Below are 25,524 nucleotides of genomic sequence, written 5' to 3'. Positions count from 1 at the left end.
CAAACATATACAAACTCCCCCCTCTCTTCTCCTCACACAGCTCTCCAGCATACCAACATGATTTTTACTCTTCATCTCAACTCATTGTCATACCTTGTCAACACACTGACAACATTCCTTACCACAGTTTTCATATATGAATAATGCTTTTTATTGTTGTAATATATTACAATGGCTTTTATCAGTCCATTTTTTAATTCACATATTTCGATTACTTTTACTGGGTTTCATTAAGTTAAATGCAGACAATGACTGTTGTACTTTGATATAGTTGTATTTTACTTCAAAAATTCAACCTCTTTGTAAGACGAGAGAAGATTGTTTTAATTAACATTATTTAAGCTAATTAGTTTAGGATAGTTAATTTAAGTTTTGTTTTGATAATGTTTTTACATTAAAAATAACTGCAGAATGCGTAAGATTTGTTTTGGCCATTTGCACATATGCAAGTGATTTCCAGGAGTCTTGTTAAATGGATTTTTATTGAAATTTGGTATTTGGAATCCTTTTAAAAATTTACTAACTATTCCAATTTTTGTTTCAATTGGACTGTGGTGGAATTACATCAGCATTAAATATATTGCAACAACACTGCTCTGGCTAGATGGGATTTACGATATACACAAGGATACTCGAAACCACGAGGTTTCAGTTTGATCATTTTTATTGGCATTGAAAGTAATTTACACTGCCAGACTGGTTGACTAAGCAGATATCATGACCACTCTCTGACCAACAAGCCGTTAGTGCAGTTCCCACTGTGACATGGATACCTGTAAAAGTCTTTAGATGATAGACAGTTTTTGTTACTTGGTATAAGAGGAGACCATAGAGATAACTTCAAAAGAATTCTAAAAAGGGAGAAAATCTCATATAAAAAACTTTATTACTGTAGAAATTTTGCCTAAATATCATATACATTGTCTGCGCTAAATCACAGAATAGCAGTTTTTAAACAGTAACAGACAATTCCAAAAAGCACCACCTGAGTAAGTAATGTAAGATAACTAAATAAGGTCAATAATTTCCTAAATTTATATTAGCTACTCAGGTGGCACTTTTTAGAATTGTCTGTTATTATTTAATGGCCAGTACTGATGATGCTTATGACACCTATGTGAAAATTCTACAGTAATAAAGTTTTTTATGTGAGTTTTGCTCCTTTTTTAGAATTATTTTCATTATGCAGCAAAAAAGAGATCCTACATCTTATTAAGGTGGGCGCCATGGTTCTTTGTTTCTCACACTACACTATCGTGTACGTTTACTTTTTTCCAAGCAGTCTATGTCTAGAACATATGCACAAAAAAGAATCCCTGCGGATCATAGTTTTGCTGCATAGGGTAATAACCTGTCGAATACAAACCAAATGATAAAGATGGTGCTGTGACTTTCACCTCACAAGAGAAAACACAACTGCCTGGGATGGATGTTCCTTCTGGTTTTGACATTCTAAGACACCACTTCATTATAGATGAAATTTCAATTTTACTATGCATTCTGGAGATGGCTGAATTTACTGAATATTACTCATGGTATTTCATTATTGAAACAGAGGTATCTTCATTTCAGTTTCAGGCAGAGTAAAGTTTTCAAGTTATCTAACCTCTTGACTCACTCATGCTGCTAAATGCACAACAGGCTTACAACTTCTAAGTGACTTCACATTAAAAAAAAAATAATAAACGATTCTTCACTTGCTAAATGGCCAAAACATCATAGTGTGTTGTAAGTGAACCAAAACTTTTGCTGTAATCATCATAGTTTTAATGCAGTACTACAGTTGATAATTTTTTCACAGACATCATGATACTTTTGTTGTTAATGAAAAATTTAACACCGAACTGTTTCAAAGTGTACCGTATGTAAACATTTAAAACAGCTTACCATAATATATATTTAGTCATATGATGAAGTGCAGTGTTTTGTGACATCAAACCCATGTACTAGAGGTTGCAGACGTGTAGCAGATCAATTTCATCTGCATGCAGGGGGGGGGGATAAGAGAGAAAGTAGTAGATGTCAGTGTTCATTTTGAAGAGCTGGAGATTGTAGTCTTTTTGGGGAAGGCTATTGCAGAGGACAGTGGTAGATGGAATAAACAGTGAGTGGGAGTAGTAAGCTTAATAGGTTAGGATATTGGGCTGTTGCTACTTGTATTATTTGTAGGTTTAGCAGAAATTGGTGGGTGGGGTGGGTGGAAGCCACTTCTACTGAATAGTACCCATGTCTGTAGAAAGGACTGAAATGTTTTTTCTACATTCAGGAATAATGTTTTTGTTGAAAAGTCTTTTCGACAGGCACAATGTTTCAGTATTATGTCTGTAGAAAAGACAAAAAATATGGCAGATTTGCTGAAACAGACTATTTTGGAGACACACTGGCTGGATGGAGAGAGAGAGAGAGAGAGAGACTTTGAGACAGGAGCTGTCAGTTTGCTGAACTGAACTTTTGGATGGCATGAAGAATTTTTAAAGAAGCTTTTGCTACATCACTCAAATGTGAGAGCAGTGTCCTAAGGTTGGGCATATTTGAGATTTGTACAAATTCATTAAGTAACTAGGCAGGTGTAATGTCTTGAAAAAAAAAGATGCTAAGTATTTTTGGAGGATACTTAGTCATACCATAATCATGCCTATCACTTCTATTGTATACCATTTCTATATCATCCTCTATTGAAGATGCTATAGAAGTAACATAGTTGTGCTGTGAAAGGCTAGAGGTAAGTGACAATCCAGAAAGAGAAGTCTGATCTTGTTTTGGAAGTATTAAAGGTGACTAGGTTATCATCAGCACATTGAAGGATGGTGTGAAAATCAGTGTTTAAGTTACTGTTGTAAGAAACGCTTGAATCTTGTTGTGTGAACACCTGCAAGGTTTGTTATATGAATAAGAGGAATGGAGAGTGCTGTCATTAGTAAATGTATGACAGCAGTCTCCATTTCGTATTTGGAGGGGTTAAGATCAGTGAGAGAAGTTTGTTTATGTAATGAGGAAGGAGATGAGTGATATAACAGAATCTTGAATAATGCTGGCATAAGTAAAGACATCTGAAGAGAGCATTGAGTGACTTTAGAGAAACTGAGTCACATTTTCTCTTGGGTCACTTGATTTTCTCAGGTAGTTTGCTGACGGCCCTCCATCTTCTGCATGACCCTATCAAATGTCTTGGAAATGTCAAGCAAAAGCATAGGTTTCTCCAAACCTCTCCATGACTCATTGCCAAAGGCAAGTGATGTGGGCAAGATCTGCTGGATTTTGAATTGTGGAATCGCCACTGATAGTCACTGATTATCTGACAGTTCTCTGAGTGATAACTGTTGATTACCTTCTCTATTACTTTAGAAAGAACTCAGATGAGAGCATTTGAGACTTTCTGTCTCTTTGAGACAGAAATGAAGAATGATGCCAGGAAATTGATTTTGTCTTTCAGTGTTGTTTCTGTAGTGTTATACATTAGAGAGAGGGGATGCTAATACAAATTAACAGAAATTACACCCATGTTTCATTGTGGGAATTAGAAAGCATAACTGCAGTTTGTGCAAAAGGCAAATTTTCTGCATTTATTTACCTTTCAAAGTCAGATTTGTTAATGGTTGTTATGCAGTTGTTCAAGCCTAAGTTATGCAGTTTTTAGTTCAGATCACTTGTGATATGCTTATTTAGATGCCTTGGCATTCTTGGAAATCACTGCTTGTTTTTCAAGGCAGAAGTTAATTTAACCATAGAAAGCTTCTACTCCTCCATAGAAAGGAGAAGTAGAAGCTTCAGAGATTTTCCTGCATGGCATTGTTTCAGTGCCAAAAATACATGAGATTGAGAATGGTTGAGGGGGAAAGGTGATCTAGCAGTGTGACTGGAGGCTTAAGTTCAGAAGTGCTGGGTGAGTGAAGAGGAATCTCTGGTATTCTGGTTGGGTGAACAATTTGCTTAGCTTGGTGAGTGGAATTGAAAAAAGGAAACCAGTTGGAGTTGTGGATATTAAAGTTACCAAGGAAGATGGTTGCCTGTTTTAGAAGTAGGGATGAACTCACTACACTGGATTTCAGGAAATCAAGCAGAATGATATGAAAATTACTGGAATGGAGTAATTTTCATATATTTCTGCTCAAGATGCTTTTTGAAAGTTTTTGAAACTTAACAATTTGGAAACCCTATATATACATAAATTTAATTTTTATTTATTTTTTAATCTATTTTTAAGAATATTTTAAGTTATTTTTGATTTTCCAAAATAACTGTTAGTTAACTATTAATCATAAACTAATTAGCCTAAAGCTATTAAAATATTTTTCTCCTGTCTTGCACAGAGTTACAATTTTTAAATAAGTATCTTGAAGTCACAGTAACACTTAATTATTTTGATGTCTCTACATTTTTGTAATTTCCTTTGGGATGGGTGGGGAATGGAGGTTTATTTTATGTTGCTTCCCCCCCCCCACCACCACCATCACCACTAAAGGTTATTTGCAAATCTATAGTACATTTTGTACTGTGGATGGGCTAAGAATATATATATTTGTATTTTTTTCTGTTCATTTATTTTTATGTAGTCCAGAAACCCTGCTCTAGAGACCAAACATGAAACTTTTTCAAGCCACTTCAGGTCTCTAGTAAGCAGGGTGGTGATCTTACACTGGGCAGTGAAATTCATCTCCCACCTAAAGACAATTACAAACATCCATACCAACAGTGGGATTTGAACCTGCAGCCTGTTGTTTAGAGAGCAGGTATGCTAACCACTTGGCCAACTAGGCTGGTGATATAAACAAAAAGATATTTTCTGTTTTTGTGAGCTTATATCATAAATATAGTGAATGAATACATTTAATAATATTTATGGAATATATTTGAGAATTATGAAAAAGCAGAAAATGGAGAACACTAAAAAGGAAGATTTTGTTATTTGTGTATTATTTATTTATTTTTATTTTTTATCACTTATCATTGTTGAAGGCCTTCAACATTAATAAGTGAAGGCCTTCTTTACAACTAAGTCCACTTAAATATTGAGTATTAAAAAAAAAAAAGAATTAAACGTTTGAAATGAATTGAATTTTTTCTTTAGGATTATTAGTGTTCTTTATCCACCATAAGATATAAATTTCAGGCATATTAACTATTGTATTGTTATCTAAGAAGAAAATGTGTTATTTGCTAAAAATTTAGTCAGTTAGGGTCTTTATTTTTTAAGTTTTGGTTTTGTTAATGCCTGTTTTTATGTGGTAACTGCAGATGAAAACAGCTATCTTCCTGAAAATGATATGGATTTTAAATCAGAAATTGGTGAGTGTACAAAAAAATTGGTCTTTTTTAGACTGATTTAATTTTTATTTATTTATGCTGTTTAATTTTTCAAAAATCTGGTAATAGAATGTATATATTTAGCATATTATGTGATGCTATTAATATAATTTTCCAAAAATTTGCATTTAAAACAAATAAATTATTTGTTCTTAGGTAACACTCATAGACACGCACAAATAAAATCATGGAATATTGCTTAGATATTATTAAGCTAAACAGTAATAACTTTGCACAGTTATAAAATTTATTCTGAGATTTGTATATCTGTTTTAGAGAAATGATAAGCAGGGTACTACTATATGACATTCACTATAGGTTTTCAAGAGCAAATTTCCACATATATGCATGTGATTTTCAGTCAATGTTATGACATTCTAAGATGAATAAAATGGAATATTAGAGTTAGCTACTGTATCACAGAATCACTGAAAGAAATATAATTCAGTGAATGAGAAGTTTTATTTTCTGAAATCAGGAAATAAATTATCATTGTTATGTTCTTAAAGGTCTTCTACCTTTAAGACAACTTATGCATGATTTCTTAAAAAAAAATTGAAGCAACAGTGTACGATGTTCCCTGATTTAGTGAAAACAGTTTTCTTAGATCTGTAGTTGAGAGAACATAGATACTGGTTCACAGCATCAATAATGCATGTGCAGATTTCTTGTCACCTGTAGCTGTCTAGACCAGTGTTGCTCACATATCCTATGCAATGCTAATGCTACATTTAAATGTGTTATTTGGGTATAATGTATTGCATTACCAGTAAGAAATCTTCCTTAATAATAAGAAGTTGTGTGATACAACCTTAAATTAAGTGATGTTCTCTAAATTCTTTGAATAAAGGCAACAAACACATATGATGATGATATCTTGTGGCGTGCTCCTAACATACATATTGTAGGAAGTAATAGAGTTTGGAGAAAATGAAACCCTTGTGTAAAATTACTATACTTTTCTTATATGACAGTTTCCTGTTGCCTTTCTTATGCCCTGGCCATATCTTCATGAAATTGCTGTTTAGGAGGATTCTGTTATAAGTGAAGATAAACAAGTATCCAAAGATGGTTCACATTTAATTCAGAACTTTGCAAATTTAATGAAGTACTTGAATAAAAGCTCTGTTCTATAAATGCAATGCAAATGCATGTTTTGTTCTCCATATTGTAATGCATCATGCATCTAGAATAAAATATGAAGAACTTTATGATTTAAAAAAAATTTTTTTTTCCCTTTCTCAGTGTCCATTTGGTACTAAAATGCATGTGCTCATAACCCACTTCTCTCTTTACCAATCCAGTCCAAAGATACATACAGCAGAGCATGATTCCTTTACAGTCATTCTCCCATCTTTCAGTTCTTTTACCATGTCTTTCCTTCCAGTTGTCTTCTTTTATGATTCTTATTTTTGTGGTAATTTTCTGGTTCCATGATGCTAAACTGAGAAGAAAGACCATTATAAGTTCAATTTTGGTCACCAAGTAGAGAAGCTCTTTCTGTCTTTTTTTTTTTTTTTTTTTTTCAGCTGATTCAGCAAGGGAAAAAAAAAAAAAAATATATATATATATATATATATATATATATATTGCTTTTTTTTTCATGGAAATTGTGGTTTTTAACTCTGAATCTCAAAAACAAAACTATAGAAAATTAATTTAGAAACAGCCTGCATTTTAGTTGTGTTTAGGGCCTACTTTACTCCCATATGAAATACTTCAAAATCATTGATAGTTATGAACTTAGCTATCAATGATAACTAAGTATGAAGACTGGCTGTTTACAGATATAGCTAAAAGAGTTATGTCTACTCCCTATGGGTAATAAGAGATCTTAGAAAATTTATTTATATTTTAACTCTCATAATGCCTACCCCCCCCACCCCCCGGGTTCCAGCTCCCTTCTGCTTCCACAGGAAATAAAATATCAGTCACAGCTGAGTGACCATTCTTTTATGTAATTTCAAATTAAACCACTTGTGTTTTCAGACTACTCTAAAATAAAATTAACTTTGCCATCTCAATAATTTTCTCAGAACACTTTTGTTCTTAAAGCATGTTTCTTACTGAATTAATATTTTTAATAGTACTATGTTTTGTTTCTACTTAACCCTTTCTGCCCTAACTTTCTAGGCTTTCATTGCCCATATTACATGGCAAATGATTCATTTTTATGAATCATTTCAGAATTCCTATCCTGAAATGTATTTTTCAGAAAAATACTTGATACTCTTGCTTTTTTAGACCTAAAGACAAAATAAATAGAAAAAAATTTTTTTTCACTTGGAAAAAAAAATTCAGGTCAGAAAGGGTTTTAAAGTAGATGTTAGCACAAATGAAACCAACTCAAAAAAAAAAAAAAAATTAGCTTGGACTGCTCAGAAAATGAGCAACACAAACAATAAATAATAATGTTCATGTTGTAATCATGAAAAAACTTGTAGAAGAAATCATTCCATAATTAAAATTATATATATATATATATATATATATAAAACATTACTGTTTTAATTGGAATTCCTTTCCCTCATCATTCCTTTTGCCATTTGTTTCTTTTCTAATCCTCGTGGCAGCATTTTTGGTTCAATTATGCCAGAAGATTTTCTGTTAGAGCACAATGTTATGATGAAATATTCATAAATGTTGAAACATTCATATCCTCACTTGGAATCAAAACTTGAAAAGATACACTGTGCAAAGTTAAAATCACGACAGATTTCCAAATTTGGATTCCATCCAAGCAGCCATAGATGTCATCTCTCATTTTCATTCAGAGATTTTTACTTTTTTACCAAATCATCTTAACATAATATCATCATTGCCCTTTCAGGGATTTAGACTCATTAGCCTATTGGTCGCTCCATCTTTTGGTTGTCCCTGGCTTCCATATCCCCAATCGAGTGGTATTCTATCCTTTTGAATAGTCTTGAATTGTACATTCTTTCAATATGTTTGATCCATTTCTTTCTGTATTCATATATTTTATCTAACTGAGTCTGTTTTTAGTTCTTTATGTATTTCTGTGTTTCTTTTTTGGGAGGGGGGGGGGTTACACTGAGCTTAGCCTGCTGTCCTTCATAGGAATTTCATTTCTCCAGTTTCTAGTGTGTGCTAGCACTGGTTACATAATATGAGACCAGTGCTTGCAACCTTCCTAAGATATTTGCTGCTATATTAGCTGTAAGTTTTCCATCTGCAGACTCTCCTCCCTGCTGCCGAATTCCAGCTATAAATGTTGCTGCTTGATGTCAACTAAAAGCAGCAGGTAAAATTCAGCTAAAAGCTAAAAGAAGCATAATGGAATGTTATTGGCTGGCATTGTCTGTGCTGCTATAATGGGAATAATGGAATATCACTACCAGACAAAGTGACATCCTGTTGTTCTCATTTGATTCTTAATGGCATTTCTCTCCTGCTGACTGAAGATTTCTTTCTTTTTCAGTGTTATTGTTGGAATGTCAAACTTAGAATTATAGTGAATTCCTTATTATACCCCTCCTCTCCCTTTCTCTGACTGATAATTGGACTAGTTTGATAAATACCACTCTGCAAATATTATTATTATTATTATTATTATTCGTGACACCTCCAAGAAGTCCGAAGACTCATCGCTGGAGGACATATGGTAGAGCATGCTTGACCTCTCCCTAGGAATAGCAGTCACAATGAATTCATAACAGCTCCCTTTTGTAGTAGGTATCGAATCATGAATTGCACAGTTAGCCTTATTTATATTTTAAATAAGTAAAATAAAAAAAATTGCATAAAATAAATAAAATAAAATAAAATTCTTTTTTTATTCGTCCAAGGGGGGGGGTGACAGAGCCCTTTTAGCTCCAACTTTTAGAAATTGGAGGGTAGTCATTCTCCACCCCTATCTGTTGCCAGTAGCTGAAACTGCTTATTGATGATTTGACCATTGTCCCATGATTCTAAATCCTAATACTCATATAATTATTTGAAATACCGTTATGTGGTTGATTTTTCTGAAAAGCAGCTGGGAAAAAAAACCCAGCATTTCTAGGAAGGAAAACAAGTAGATAGCCTTGCCTGAGATCAGCTGACTTAGGAACCAAAGGCTTAGAAAAAAGTTTTTATAGCAGCATCTAGGATGTGGTCTAGCATTATAGTACCAGAAAGGTTGCTTTTGGAGCCATTTCTGAACATTGAATCTTAGCAAAGGCTAGACTGCTAGCTATGCAGGAGGCAAACTTATTGCATTTCACCCAGTCTGTTTTGGATTTGTGATACAAGCGTAATTTTCTTATGCTTGTATCAATCTGTAGTGTAGGCTGATCAAGAGTCTGGAGTTTTTGACATGAACACCATTGAATATACTCCGTATTTCTATCATGAAATGCATCTTTTAGAGATAGGTGTCAGAGATTTTCAATAGTGGTGATTGAAGGTCCCCATTCCATTATGAGTTTATCCAGTTATTTGAATCTGGACAGTGGAACAGTAATCAGGCCATGCTTCCATTCCACACTTATAAGAGACATGGATAAGGTTACAGCCAGAGTCGCAAAAGAACAGAGGAAACAACTACAGCATAACAGGAGAGATAGCTGGTTAGGGATAAAGTGGGGATTGGAGGTTCTCATTCCAGTATGGATTTATTGAAGTTATTTGGATCTGGAAAGTGGAACAGCAATCAGATCATGCTCCCCCACCCACGAAAGATTATTTTGTAAACCTATAGTATATTTTGTACTGTGGGTGGGCTAAGGATTTTTTTTCTATTTTTGTCAGTTTTTATTTTATTTTTTCTATTTTCATTTATTTTTTTTACATACTTTGGAAACCCTGCTCTAGAACCCAAACATGGAACTTTTTCAAGCCACTTGGCCTCCAATAAGTAGGTCGGTGATCTCACGCACCAGGCAATGACATTCATCTTCCACCTAAAGACAGTCACAATGCCTATTGCAGGATTCGAACGAGCAGGTATGCTAACCATTCTGCCAACTAGGCCTGTGATTGCTGAGATTGTCTGGGAGGAGATCAACTTGTAGAACAAGTGACATGGGTAAAGTTATGTTCACTGGAGGGATAGCTTGTTAGGAGAAGGTCTGGAGTGTTGGTAGATGAGGCTTTTCTTGTATTGTGGTTGGCAGGTTAACAATTATTGATAGCAAATGCTCTGTCTTCATCTTTGCAGTTACAGAAGGGAACTGATTTGTGTTACGAACATTAAAATCTCCTAGGAAGATAATTCATAGTTTGGGTAATTAGAATAAAATCACCTTTTAGAGATAAGTAGTCTAAGAGGGCAGCATGGTTGTCTGAATTAGGGGAGTGGTAAAGTCAGCAAATGAAAGCTATGAAGTGAGGTAATCTCAAGCCTAGAACAGAACATAAAGTGGATTCCAGGTTTGATAACCTTTGGCAAAAAATGTCTGATTTGATTGATGTACATGTATCTCTCTTTTTATAGAAGGTATCAAGCAGATGTAGTTGGGATAGCTGAGGTGGCTTGTGTAGTCATGGAGATTTCCAGTTGGAGTTTGATTAGGAATACCAGATCACGCTTTGATGCTTGTAAGTGTTGATGTGCATCATTAATGTTTGTGTGGAATGTTGGAAGTGCTTTTCGGATGTTTTGGTTTTTATGGGTATTTCTTATCTTTGAAAATTTTTTGTGATATTTTTGAACTTTTTTTGTGTGAGTTTTTATATCTGCATTGTCGCTAGTATTTGTTTGGGTATCTCTTTATGGTTCAAAGGCGAGGAGCCTGTGCACATAACTCCCACACAGGAATTGTCCAGATTCCAAATCCAACAAGGACACATTAGTTGAGGATATGAGTATTTGTGAATTTATCCTGAATCCATAGATCCAAACACCTGCTGCAGACAGATAAATGAGGTAATGCTTGCTAGAGTGAAGGTCTTCATCTCCATTCCATTTGTATACAACTCTTATGGGAGTGAAAGATAACTATCACTTGTTTTGAAAGTGTTTCTGAAAGTTGCTCACTTCCAAAATATCTCTTTCTCTACTTCTTCTCTATAATTCAAAAACCTGCTTCTATTTTTTTGCCTTTACCAAAAACATAAAGCATCCCTAGTCCCTTCCTGGTGTATACTGAATGCCATGCGCATTTGGTTTCAATTCCTAAATTAGACATGAAGAACATATCAATTACCTCCATTTCCGAAAACATGATATGTCATCAGGATATGTGTGACCTTATCATAAATGCCAACTACCCATGAAATGGAAGTTCTTCATCACAGTTCCTTTAAAATTGTAAGTTTATAGAAGGAACTGTGATGAAGAACATAATCTGTTGATGTGATGAGTTTATAATCTTGTGATGACTTTCTACAGTAGTCATACCTGAATAAGGCTGATTATGTTTTTCACTTTATTATCTAGATAACTCAGCTTCATTGTTTTAAGGTTTTTAATCCATTTTATTTCATTAAAATAACGTTATGACATATATATAAGCTTAAAACGAGTGCTTAAACATTCCAGGCTTTAATTAACATCATCCGTAACTAACCTAGTGGACTGATGAATTGCATCTCTACTCTCTGACCAGTAAGTCATGGATTTACATTCCACTACAAGCATGGATATTTGTATATGCCTTTAGGTGGATGACTACTATCATGCTTGGTCTCTATAGCTGGCTCTCCAGATTATGTGAAAAAAATAAATAAATAAAATAAATATATATATCATCATCAAATTCCTACCATGTACTCTCAAGGGGGTGTACAGGATATGATAGTATTACATGAAAAATTTACATCATTACTAACTTCCTATCTACAATTTTCCTCGAAATCAGCCTGTTACTTGTCAAGACTCCAACATTATCAGATCTTATATTTCTATCGTCTAAGGCACTTTGTACCGTATCAATCCACCTATATCTTGGTCTTCTTCTGGGTCGTTTTGCTGCCAACCTGGCAGAGAACACTTGTTTTGCTAATCTTTCTTCGCCCATTCTGTTTAAATGACCATACCACCTGAGATCAGCTCTGCTAATGCATTCCTGGATGTTGACAATGTCAAGTTCTTTCCTAATATCCTCGTTTTTAATATGATATTGCCATTGATGCCATCTGTTCACACCTATAATCTTTCTCAGGACTCTCATATCTGTGCTCTCTAGTCTTAGATCAAGTGTTTTACTTCTGACCCAGCTCTCAGATCCATAAGTTAAAACTGGTTTGAACACTGTCTTGTATACAGCTAATTTAGTGTTCCGACTAATTTCTCTCTTATTCCATATGAATTTATTCAATTGACTTCCCACTATACCAGCTTTGCTGATTCTGTTCTCTATTTCTATATTTAATTTACCATCTTCAGTAAAAATCGTGCCTAAGTAGCTGAAATGATTTACTTGTTCCACAGGTTCTCCATTCACAACACAGTTGACATTTTCAATGATTCTGCCTATTTTCATTGTCTTTGTCTTTTTATTGCTGACCGTCATACCATATCTATTACAACAGCTATTCAATTTAGTCAGAGAATCTTGCAGACTTGTAGCGGATTTATTTAGAAGTATAACATCATCTGCATAAAGCAAAGAGCTGACATTAACGTCTCCAATATCATGTTTAATACCACTTTCCTTCATAATGTGATCCATATAGATAATCAATAACAGAGGGGATAATGTACATCCTTGTCTCACACCAGATTTAACATTAAACCATCTTCCTGTACTTCCTTCAATTCTAACTGCGACTTACAACTCAAATAAAGACTAAGTATTGCTTGATATAATGCCCCATTGACACCATATAACTGTAGCGTATTGAATAGCTTCTCTCTTGGCACCTTGTCATATGCTTTTTCCAAATGACAAAACAAAACTTAAATACAGATCTCTGTTATATTCCCATGCTTTCTTGACTATTTGTCGTAAAGTGAAGATCTGATCCTGACAGCCTCTACTTGGCCTGAATCCAGCTTGTTCTTCACCAAGCTTTTCTTCCACAATTCTCCTCAACCGTTTCTCAAGTATACTTGCATAGATCTTGCCAGGAACAAACACTCAGTAGGGAAATACCTCTGTAATTCTCACATTCAGTTTTATTTCCCTTTTTATATATGGGTACTATGAGTGCTCTACTCCAATCATTGGGAATTCGTCCCTCTGTCCAGGCTTTCTGAACTATGCAGTGCAGCCACTGTAAGACTTTTATACCACCATACTTCAGCATTTCTGGTCGAATATCCTGTTTCCTTTCCACATTTCAAGCGATTGATGGCTTTTTCTATTTCAAGTATGGATATGTATTCCTGACTGTATGCGTGTTGAGTGTTTTTTACCTTTGTGCTATCACTGCTTGTTTCATTTAGTAATTTTTCGAAGTAATTACTCCATACGTCAAGGATATCTTTTTCTCCCATTTTCATGTCCGTTTTCATAAATATATATATATAAAGGATGTCCCAAAATTCGAGCACGATTTAAATTTAGTGCCATTTGTGCGGTAAAGTGTTGCCAACAAGAAAAAAAAGACAGCGTGACAGCTGACAGTTCAGGGTTATTAAAAATGGAGCGCTACATGAAAGAACAAAGCATTTTCATTGTTGAGCAATATTTTAAAAATAATGAAGGTTTGGCAGCTACAGTTCGCAATTTTCGTACAAAATATGGTCGGAATAGTGATTTAACTTCATCAACTGTGAAAAGATTAATTAAAAAATTCAAGGAAACTGGATCAATTAGTGATCTTATACACTCTGGCCGTCCTTCAACAAGTCGTTCAACAGAAAACATCGAAGCAGTTCGTGAGAGTCCATGAACGTCAATTCGGCACCGTGGTCTTGAATTGGGCATTTCGAGAAGCTCTCTACAGCGTATTCTCATGAAAGATTTGCATCTTTATGCTTACAAAGTTCAGTTGACTCAAGAACCGAAACCTACTGACCACACACACCGAAGAGAGTTTGTTGAATGGATTATGGAACAACAACAAGTGGATGCTTATTTTTTGAACAAAATCATCTTTAGCGATGAGGCTTATTTTCATCTTGATGGCTTCGTTAATTGACAAAATTGTCGCATTTGGGGTTCAGAAAATCCACGAGTTATTGTTGAGAAACAAATCCATCCACAACGTGTCACTGTTTGGTGCGGATTTTAGGCTGGAGGCATCATTGGTCTATTCTTCTTTGAAAATGCGGCTGGTAAGGCAATAACAGTTAATGGTGCTCGCTATTGCGACATGATAATCCAGTTTTTTGTGCCTAAATTGCAAGATATGGATGTGGACGACATTTGGTTTCAACAAGACGGTGCCACATGCCATACAGCCCGAGAAACAATTCAATTACTGCTTGAATCATTTCCTGGTCGTGTAATTTCCCATTTTGGTGATCAGAATTGGCCGCCCAGATCATGTGACTTAACACTGTTGGACTTTTTTCTTTGGGGTTTTTTGAACTCTAAGGTTTATGCCAACAAGCCCACGACCACCCACGCCTTGAAGGAGGAAATTGAGCACTGTATCAACGAAATTCAGCCACATTTATGTAAAACAGTCATGGAAAATTTCGACAAAAAAGTGCGTATGTGCCAGCAAAGCCGTGGAGGCCACTCGATATGCTATTCCATGCATAACCCTATACTGTATACTTTATGAATCAATAAGAAATTACAATTTTTAATTAAAAACCTGTGTTTTCTATCAAAATTACTTCTTGCGTGAATTTTGGGACACCCTGTATATGCGTGTGTGTATATATATATATATATATATATATAATCTTAGCTCTGCCTCTGATCCTGTCATTCTTCATTGGCATAACCTGTAGATATTTCAGTTTGTGTATCTCAAACCATCTGCAATGTGGAATATACAATGAAAATATTCAAATACAACATAGAACTACTTGCTACAAACAGTGGTTATCCTATTTGCAACTGAGGGTTGTTAGGCTAACTATTATACTATTTCTTGTATGTTATATTATACGAATCCTTGTATCAAATTCCTTGTAATGTAAATAATCCTATTTTGTGGCAGCCAGTCATAAAACATTTCAGAACACCAATTATATATTCAGTTGATTAGATATTTATATATTCAATTAATTAAATACCACAAGTTCAGCCTTGTGAGTTAACCATAGGATTCATTGCAATGATACAGTGTTGCTATATAGGAGCATTTTCAAATTTAAACATCTGATCTCTTTTAATCATCTCAGTGATGGACTATCTACGCCCGAAATCTGGGAAATTGTTATTACCCCCCCCCAATAGTGTTTACAAACTAGCACTCTTATAATTGTAGTTGCTGCCATATCCACTACAGCATTCTCTACAACATTCTTCAAATCTAAACAAATTCTGCTACATCACATTTCCAAAAATCTGGGAGACCATCATTTTGAGACCTTCCACAAGATTCCATCACTGCTTCCATAGAGGGGCACCAGTCAGGACTGTCAGAGCCTGCCTTTTACAGTGTCTACCTGCTGATGTATCTGTGTGCACATGCTTAGTATATTTCTTTGTGCCCAAGAGTATGCCTTGGTGACTGAGGAAAAATATTGGCATAATAATCTAATTAGCTAAATGCATTTAGTTAGCTAATCACTAAAAACTTTAGATCACTAAAATTTTCAGGTACATGTTCAGTATTATTTTTTCATAAATTTGATTTAATTTTCAAGATTTATTGATGAATAAACTTATTAAGTTTAACTGTAGCTGACTTTTGGTCAAGCTTTTGTGTGTGTCACTTTTAATTATTCATTTGTGTGAGTAGATTTGCATCATTTGGTTGAATTGTTGCATAGTAGATATCACATAATTACGTTGGTGTTCAGATAACATGCATTTAGTATTTTATAATCTATATCTTTATTATACAGGATTTGTGCACATGCTTAGTATATTCTTTGTGCCCAAGAATGTGCCTTGGTGACTGAGGAAAAATATTGGCATAATAATCTAATTAGCTAAATGCATTTAGTTAGTTAATCATTATCTTTATATCTGAGTTTTCTCCACTAAAATTTTCAGGTACATAAAGATCATCTTTCCCCCAGGCAATTTTGCCATTTTGTCTAGGGTGAAAATGTGGTCATTAACAGTCAACCATATATTAAAATTTTTATGTATATCACATAGTAGGGTTATTGTTAGTAATCTTAACATTCTCACCTGCTTCTTTATAAAATTTATGCCTAACTGAAAAAATAATCTTTATAAGATTATTTTTTCAGTTAGGCAGTCATTTGGCATTGTACTAGAATAAAGGATCTTGTTAAATAATAGTGTTAATCTTTTTTGAATGATTGAACATCTATATTTAAATAGATCTGAAGGGATAATGTCAATTCTTGGTGTTTTATTAAGTTTCATTTGCTTAATTACTTCTATTTCTAATATATCTGGATACTTTATTTATTTATTTTTTTTTGTGGGGAGGAGGCCTTGTTAACAGCTCTCTGTCTCTCTCTTTCTCATTATGCTTTCATAATGGGGACTTTTGCTTTGATTATCATCATATATAAGCATAAATAGTCCCCCCCCCTCTCTCTCTCTCTATACACACACACATATATATATATATATATATATATTTTTTTTTTATCTCGTTTCTGGATGTGAGTGACTTTAACATTATGTGGTGTTAAATGTTTTTTCTAAGCCTATAGCACATTCATACCATGAGCAGGCTAAGGTTTTTTTTTTTATTATTAATTTTGTATTTTATTTAATTTTTTTCCATAGTCTGCCCTGCTCTAGAGACCAAACATGGTTTTCTTTTGAACCCCTGAAGGGAACAATGTTTTATTTCTTCCAGTAAGTATGGAAGTGCTATGAATGTTGTGATTGTCTTTGGGTAAGAGTTGAATTTCATCGCCTGATGTAAGACCATTTCCACACTTACTGGAAGACTGAAGGGGTTCAAAAAAAAACCATGTTTGGTCTCTAGAGCATCATGATGAAAAGAATCTTTATATGGACTTTTTCAATTAAAGGTGATTTAGCTGATCTCATACAGAGGTAGCAGGATTTTTCCTCCTGTAAACTTAGGTTTTTTTTTTATCCCATACAGGCAAATCGGGCTTGAGAACACATACAGTTTACAAACAGAAAGCACTGTTAGTGGTGGTGGATGGTCGTTGGTGTTTTTTGTGGTTGTTGTCTAGTTAGAGGATTAGAGGAGACAGTGAGCTGTATAATAATCCATTCCCACAGTGGGTTTTGAACCCCTGTTAGTTGGAAAGCAGATGTCCGATAATCTTTGAATCTTCGTTTTATTTCTTGTTTGCCTAAATTTATTCTGTATCTTAGCTGAGAGTAGCTTGTGATCTGAGTCCAGTTCTGTACTTCCAAGTTTTAACATTATTCTCTGAAGTTTTTCTTGTTTTCCTTATGCATGTCTAATCAATAAAATATTAGTATTAGAGTCTGGCGAAATCTTGGCTCTTCTCTTTCATTGCTTTTATCTGTACCAGACTTGCTCATGATGTCTGTCATATTTTCAGTGTATAATCTTGGCATTAAAATCTCCCATTATAATAAGCATTTCTGTACTGGGTATGGTATTTATTTCATCTAGTAATTTATGATAAAATATGATTTTCTGGATGTTGAATAGTCTGTTGCATACACTTGAATAAATTTTATATCTGATCTTTTTTTCCTTTTAATCACAGGACTTATATTCTTGATGAAACTGGTTTAACTTTTTGGATGCTGAAGTGATTCTTTTCAAATCATTATTGGTACTCCCTCTCTATGTAGGTTATATGTTCTACTTCATTAGAACAGATCTTGCATTCTTCAAATTGATGATCTTCTATCTGATGGGTTTTAGCTTTTGCTACAGTGGACTGTTTGAATTTATCCAGTTCATTTTCTGCTAGTGATAATTATTCTGATTTCAGAAAGGTGTAGATGAGCATCTATTGCTACTGTTATTTCTCTAGAATTAATTTCCTCATGTTGTATTCCTCAAAGTCTACAGTCTCCAGTTGTTCAGAAAGAATGTTGGTAAGTTCCTTCTCTCTTAAACACTACCTACACTCATCTCTAAATGTGCTGTTTGCTATAGCATCATTTAGATATTTTTGTATGTGAGACTTTTTAGTAATATTAATAATATTAATTGATATCATTATTCATGATGCACTTTTCGAATTATGTTTCAAAAGAGGAAACTTATCAAATGTAATAAAGGTAAAAAAAATCCTGAATTTGGAGATCACAAAACCACAGTAGGTCAGAATAGCATTCCTACTTAAAGTGTACATTGTATGGCAGGGCAACCAATTTGCCCAGAAGTGTGCCTGTAATAATAAACTTTTTTGGTACATATTTATGAAATAAATTATTTTGAAGTTATATTTTGTTATATAATCACCTCCTAGTTGCATTATAATTATATAAAAATCTCTATTAAAATTATTAGAATTTTATCATTTCCCCTGTTTTTCATTATAAAAAAAGTACTTTGAATGTGAGCTAATTAACGGTATTTATTAAAGTGACATGTAGCAGTTTTGGGGATAATTATCTAGTTAGCATACTTTTTTTAATTAAATGTATATTACATTACCAACATTAATGCTTTATTTTGGTTTTTATTATATATTTATTTTTATACACTCCTACTTCAAAAGTTGTAATTTGTTTTAATCATCCTTTAAAAAAATACAAGCATTTATACTTTTCAGTGTATTTCCATTTTCACTTAGCTCAAAACTTTTTTTGCTAATTAATTTTAATTACATTTAATGGGATTTTCAAAACACCCTTGCATATTCGTTAGATACCTTAAGTTAATTTTACTGAAATCAGAATTTATTAACTACACTCTAAATCATCTGCTTTCCAGCATTTCATAATTAATTTCGTAGCCAGACTTAAGTGTTGGTATTTTTCTTTTTATTATTATTATTAACAGTATTACAACATAGATTACAGTAAATCTTAAAAATTTAGTATCTAGCTTATATTACACTGGATTTTTAACTAGCATCTTCAAAGCACAACCACTTGTTACAGTGTATGTGTCGAAACATTTTAAATTGTAGGACACAAAGTACTTAAAAGTCCTAATTTTGCACCTTATAATGTTGTATAGAAGATGTTTTTGCAGTTGCTGTTGTTGTTAGTCGAACTTAACATTACTGTCTCCCAAATTTTTGGCAGGTTAATACAACCATACTTATTTAGTTTAGGAGAATGCTTTATATTCACTGCTGACTCTAAAAATAGTCTCTGACATGTAACAATTTTTATATGGCAAATTGGTTTTCTTCCATCTAATCCTGTGTGAAGGGTTGTCCAAAGCATATTCTCCTTGAACTGATTTGCTGTAATGATGGTAGGTGAATATATTTCTTGTTTTCTCTGAGGCAGATATTAATGGATCTTCAGGTCTGTCAGTAGTATGCCTTGTTACTGGGCACTTCGTACATTCCAGGATGCGATAGGGATGGAGTTTGTCCTTTGGAGAGCAGATCAGAGTTGCTAATTTGATGAGTGATATAAATGTGGGGTGAAGACTATATTTCATTAGTACTTTAGTTATCTTTTAAGATGTATGCTGGATATATGGAATAGGAATAGTGGTACTTTTCTAGTGTGTTTGGGGAGGAAATGGGACTCATGGTTTAATACAACTTGATTTAATAGTCTAACTTCACTCCTGATATATTTGAATTGAATTATTCAAATTTACTAAAATTAAGCAGGTTACTTCACTTGGCCGGAAAAAATACAAATAATGGTATTGTAATGTACAATAGATTCCCCAGTTTTTACCTATAGCATTTTGAGAACAAAGCATTAGCACAGCTACTTTCAAACCTTTACTCTGTTGCACTATGTAGAAGATGTATTTGCCATTTGGCCCTAGGCAAGAAACTTTAGATTTCTTCATTAGTGATCTAAATAACCAACATCCTAAAATTCATTTACCTTTAGAAAAGAATCAAATAACTTTGTCCTTTCATGACACACTAGTCACTTGTCTTTCAATTGTTTCTCAATTTTTTTTTTTTTCTATTTGTAGAAAACCAGCATGCACTGAAAGATATCTATATAAACAGTCACATGCGTTGTCCATCATAATAATTTAGAATCCTCAAAACACTAGCTTGTAGAGCTATATTTGCATCATCATCATCATCAAGTAGTTGTATGTTTCCTATCAAATCCTTGTTCTAATGATGAGCCCTTCATCACAATTTTTTGGACATTGGTTACAGCCCCTACAAAATAAAAAAAAAAAAATACATGCCCTCTATTCCCAAACACCAAGCACAAACTACCACTATTCCTATTCCATGTATCTGGGTACATCTGAAATTATAGATAAACTGTAAATAAAATATGACTTTCACACTGCATTCAAATCACACATCAAATTAGCATCTCTGATCTGCTCAGACAAACTTCATCCCCATCATATCCTGAAGTGCCCTGCGATTGTAACATGGCCTACTGTGGGCAAACGGGATGATCCATAAACATCCACCTTGGAGACCACAATAACTACATTCACCACCATCATTATTTTTAGTCAGGAGTAGCAGATCATGCTTTGGACACCTTCCACACAGGATTAGATGGAAGAACACCAATGTTGCTATATAGAAGTTGTTACAGGTCAGAGAGAGAGAGAGAGAGAGAGAGAGTTTTTATTGTATCAAGTGGCTACAATGCACTCTCTTAATATGACCATATTAATCTGTCAAAAATTTGGGATGTAGTGATATTAAGATCAACTTTAACACAATGACTGTACCTACTTCTGTACAACATTAGAGGGCACCAAATTAAGATTTGAGGTCTTTTGTCCATTACAGTTTGAATTGCTTCATATACTTATTGTTGCATGTAGACAGTAATGAGTAGCTGGGCTCTGTAGATGTTGTGTTTAAAATCCAGCAAATTAGAACCTAGTTAATAAATATCTTTTTATAATTTATTGTTTATTATGTTGTAATATCAATAAAAAAAATGTATATATATGTACATTTTCTTAGGTAATGCATTGTGCATTTTAGAGACATTAGTTTGGGGTGGATTGAAAAATGTTAGTAAGATGTGGAAAGGTGCTAAAATATTATTATTATTATTATTAAGAGAGAGACTTCCAGTGTCAGAGACTCGTTTGAGGGAGGCCATATACTACCCACAGCAGAGCTGTCATACCTGTTCTTGAATTCATTCACGCTATTTGTGCACACAACATCCAATGGTAATCATTCCAGTCATGCAGCACTCTACGAGCAAAAATCAAGCTCTCACCCACTTCTTAATGGCATTCATACTCAACTTCCAAGAATGGCCTTTCATCCTCTCCCTATTCTCCATAAAATGAAAAATTCTATCTACTGAAATCCTGTATGATCCATTCAGAAGTTTGTAAGTCTATCATATCACTCCTGTTTGCTAGTGTCTGCAGTCTACAAAAGTTTAATTTGTTTTCATAATCAGTATTTCACAATCCTGATATCATTTTTAACATTCTCTATTGCACTCCCTCCACTCTATCAGAATCACTGTGAAAATTAGTAGACCAGACCTGTACACAATAGTCCAAGTTAGATCTTATCAAGGCCTTGTAAAGAGACAAAATGACTTATCTTTACATATCAAGGTTTGTTTCAGCATTGCAATTATCCACTGAGTTGTATTTGTCATAATATTTGAGTTATATTATGGCCCTTGCAATGCTGAAACGAACTACTAAAACTCCAAGATCTCTTACCTGATCAGTTTCTTCAAGCATAATCCTGCCAATATAATATGTCATCGCATATCTCATCACACCAAAGTGTATAACTGTAGCTTGCTAACATTAAACTGATAGCCATTTTCTTATGCCCGCAATTCCAGCCTATTGAAGTCATTCTGCAAGTATTGCATATCAGCAGCATTCCTGATTACCCTGCTTATCTTTGCATTATCATCATCAAGTATAGGTATCCCTTGCTTAATGCGGGATTTGATTAACCGGCGAAATTAATTGTGGCAATCCCTTGATATATGCGGCAAGAGTTTTGATTAACATGCCTTAACGCTGAGGAGCTCGCAGCTGATCTGACAGATACATGCAAAATGTTTAATATAAATATTCTTACACATATTCAGTGTATAGCTTGCAGGTCATGAGTAGCTATGCATTCATATGTTACAATATTCCACACTGTTTTTTGCGTTTGGTTTAACACATGTTATGTAAAGGTTTGTGATATTTGACAGTAAATTGTATCTGAGAGATACCGCGACCTCCGATGTCAGTATAGTATGGTTTAGTTGTTGTTGTTTTTTATTCTTTGTTCAATAATTTCTAGATTGTAACTGAAAATAAATAAACCATCATGTATTACTGAATACATGAGTAGAGCCAAAGGCTTATTAATCATACATGTCCTCTAGGAGATGTGCTTTACATTATGGAAAATACTAAAGAAAATGATCTGGAGCTTACTCCACTTTTACTATGAGTTGCCTATAAGGTTGCTTATGCTTGCATCTGCCAAAACTTTTAGTTTTTATATATTCGGCACGAAACTCTTATAGTTTTTATATTCGGCTATGAAATAATGTTGGATTCAATATCTACTTAATTTGTATCATGTATTATGTTTGCAGTGTTTTTTCTTTATGTTTCATTGCTTGTTTGCCGAGGTCTGGAGAGTCATTTTGCTTGTTATCTTAGAATTTATGCCAATAAGAAAAAACTAAAACTGTTCAAATGACTCTTGATAACTTCTTTTGATAAAAAAAATTGCCATAAATAATGTAGGTACAAGTATTTATTAAACATTTACTTTGCATTCATTTTTTATATTACCTAAAAGAGTACCATATAAAACAAATTATTAATATAATAATCGATCATGGACGAATTGTAATTTTTACCATTGATTATTAGTCATTAACGCGATTTTGATATACGCGGTAATATCGAGGGATTAATTAACCACGTTAATCGAGGGATACCTGTAGTTGTATGTGTCCTGTCAAATCCTTTCCAATGTCATTAATGTATAGAGTGAATAACAATGGAACAAAGAACTAATCCTTGTGATACACCACTGGTTACCTTAAATTTTTCAGAATTACATCCCCAACATACCACTTTTTGATATCCGTCAGTCAGCCATCCTCTTATCCATGACAATCATTTATAATCCAATTCCATATTCTGAAATTTATGCAACAGTCTTTCATGCTATATTCCATCAAAAGCCTTATCAAAATCCATTGTGGTGTATCCGTTCTCCCTTATCTATCTCAATGGTAACATTATTATAGAATGTGAGCAAGTTGTTCAAACATGACCTTCTGTTAGTAAACCCATGCTGTTCATTGCAAGGTATAGATTCTCTGTCAACCCATTTCTTTGTAGAAGCGCTAATCAACTTTTCCGAAATCTTCACCACTCTAGAGATACTGATGGGTCAATAGTTGGATATATCAGTCTTTACACCACCCTTATGCAATGGAATTACCATACATTATTTCCACTCCATCGGAATTTTCCCTATTCTGAGATTTAAATCATATAACCTGTCAAAGGCATAGTCAGTTCAGTTGAACCCTATGAGACCTTATTGCCACATTCTTATTCAATTTGTGACAGCTCTAGTACTTTCTCCTGATACACTTGAGTTTCTTTATCTGTTGAAGATGCAACAGTGAGTGAGTGCAATTTTGCATACACCAGATTGATAGCTTTAGCAAAATAGGCACTCATTAGGTCATCCACATACTATCTGAATTCAGTGGTGTTAATCTTTCATATTCATTCTTTTTTTTTTTTTCACTTGCAGCATAATGATAAAATTCTTTTGTGGTTTGTGTTTAGCTAGCAGAGAACAGATTGGACTCTTCTGGTCTGCTACTTATAATTTTCATAACTGTCATCATCCTTATGCATAGAGTATTCCTTCCACATAAATTTTTTTACGAATCTTTTGCTTAATAAGATTACACACATTTCACTACTACCCTATTTATTCTTCCATCTCGAGACACATTCCAATATTGCATCATTTAAGTATTCTTTAAATGCTTCCAGTGCATTGCTGATACCATAGGCTAGAACCTAGCATACCCCTCAATTGGTCATAATTTTCTGTTTTCTAGTTCAGCATGTAACCTTATCTGAATGCAACTTTCTAAACTTATCCACTTCCCAACTCATTACAACGCATGATCACTGTTTTATCAACCTTCAGTTGGTAACAGTGATCATGCAGAAGGGCAGAATAGTTATGTTTTTAACTGAAAACCTCTCTGCCATTATAATTAGCACTCTTTGACCTTGAGTTTTTTCTGTCATTTTGTTTGAAGAACATGTCTTGCAATAGCATAAATTTAGTTTCAATTTTCTTATGAGATTTCACTGCTATCCAATCAACTTTTGTATAGTTAAAGTTCTGTATTATGATTACTCGTTAGCTGAAGGTAGATATTCAACCAGAAACACTGAAGTATATGATTACAAATGATGCTGCATAAATTAAATAGTATGGGCAGAATATTAATTTTCATATGGCAATAGTTTTAATGCACTCATTTGGTTTGTAAATAAAATTTGCTCCTGTTCCATTTTCAGGGATGCTACTTTATGTATAAATCATGCTTTCCTAAAAAGCCTTTGAAAATAACTGATGTCAGGGATTGTTTTTTATTGTCTGAAAAATGCAGTTGTCTCTAATTTGGCCAACTGGAGAGACAGTATTGGTTATTTATAGTATAAAAAAGTTTTAATTAGGTGTTATAAGTGTGTGTGTGTGTGTGTGTGTTGCTGTTCTCTTATTTTTATTTTTTCAGATTATGATATGAATTTAAATCTCTCATGACATTAAGAAAACTGACAATATAAGCATTTTTCTTCATGTAGAGAGTATACGAAAGGAATAATATGTATCTATGTAATTAAACATTCATGCCATCATAAATATTAATATAATGTTTGAAATCTACCAAACAAATTTAATCTCACAAATTTCTGGAAATGTTTATTCTGTTTTCTTCTGTTTACTTTATAGATATATCCTCCCCACCCCTCTGTCTCTCATCTATCTATCAATATTCCCCCCCCCCCCACATCTCCCACACACTTGTTTACCAGAAATGATATTTTCAACTATTCAGATGGAATTCATGTAATAAATAAACAATAATAAAATAAAGAAACAGATAAAATATTATGAACTTTAAAATTTAAACGAGACATCTACACACAAAAGTG

At 33.7% G+C, this 25,524-nt stretch overlaps 1 protein-coding gene across 1 annotated transcript in view; it reads left to right on the top strand.

The window, feature by feature from the left end:
• The window catches only part of LOC150100722 (uncharacterized), a 189,671-nt gene that overhangs the window by 19,056 nt on the left and 145,091 nt on the right, over window positions 1-25,524 (top strand). Inside the window, exon 2 of the mRNA XM_090401870.1 lies at window positions 5,236-5,286. Coding sequence (XP_090257996.1) covers window positions 5,236-5,286 — 51 coding nt within the window. The remainder of the gene's footprint in view (window positions 1-5,235; window positions 5,287-25,524) is intronic.

The sequence above is a fragment of the Typopeltis vanoorti genome, chromosome 12 (assembly GCF_054136105.1).
Source record: "Typopeltis vanoorti isolate ZY-2024b chromosome 12, IOZ_Tvanoo_1.0, whole genome shotgun sequence".
Lineage (NCBI taxonomy): Eukaryota > Metazoa > Arthropoda > Arachnida > Uropygi > Thelyphonidae > Typopeltis > Typopeltis vanoorti.
This window is presented reverse-complemented; position numbering and strand designations above follow the sequence as displayed.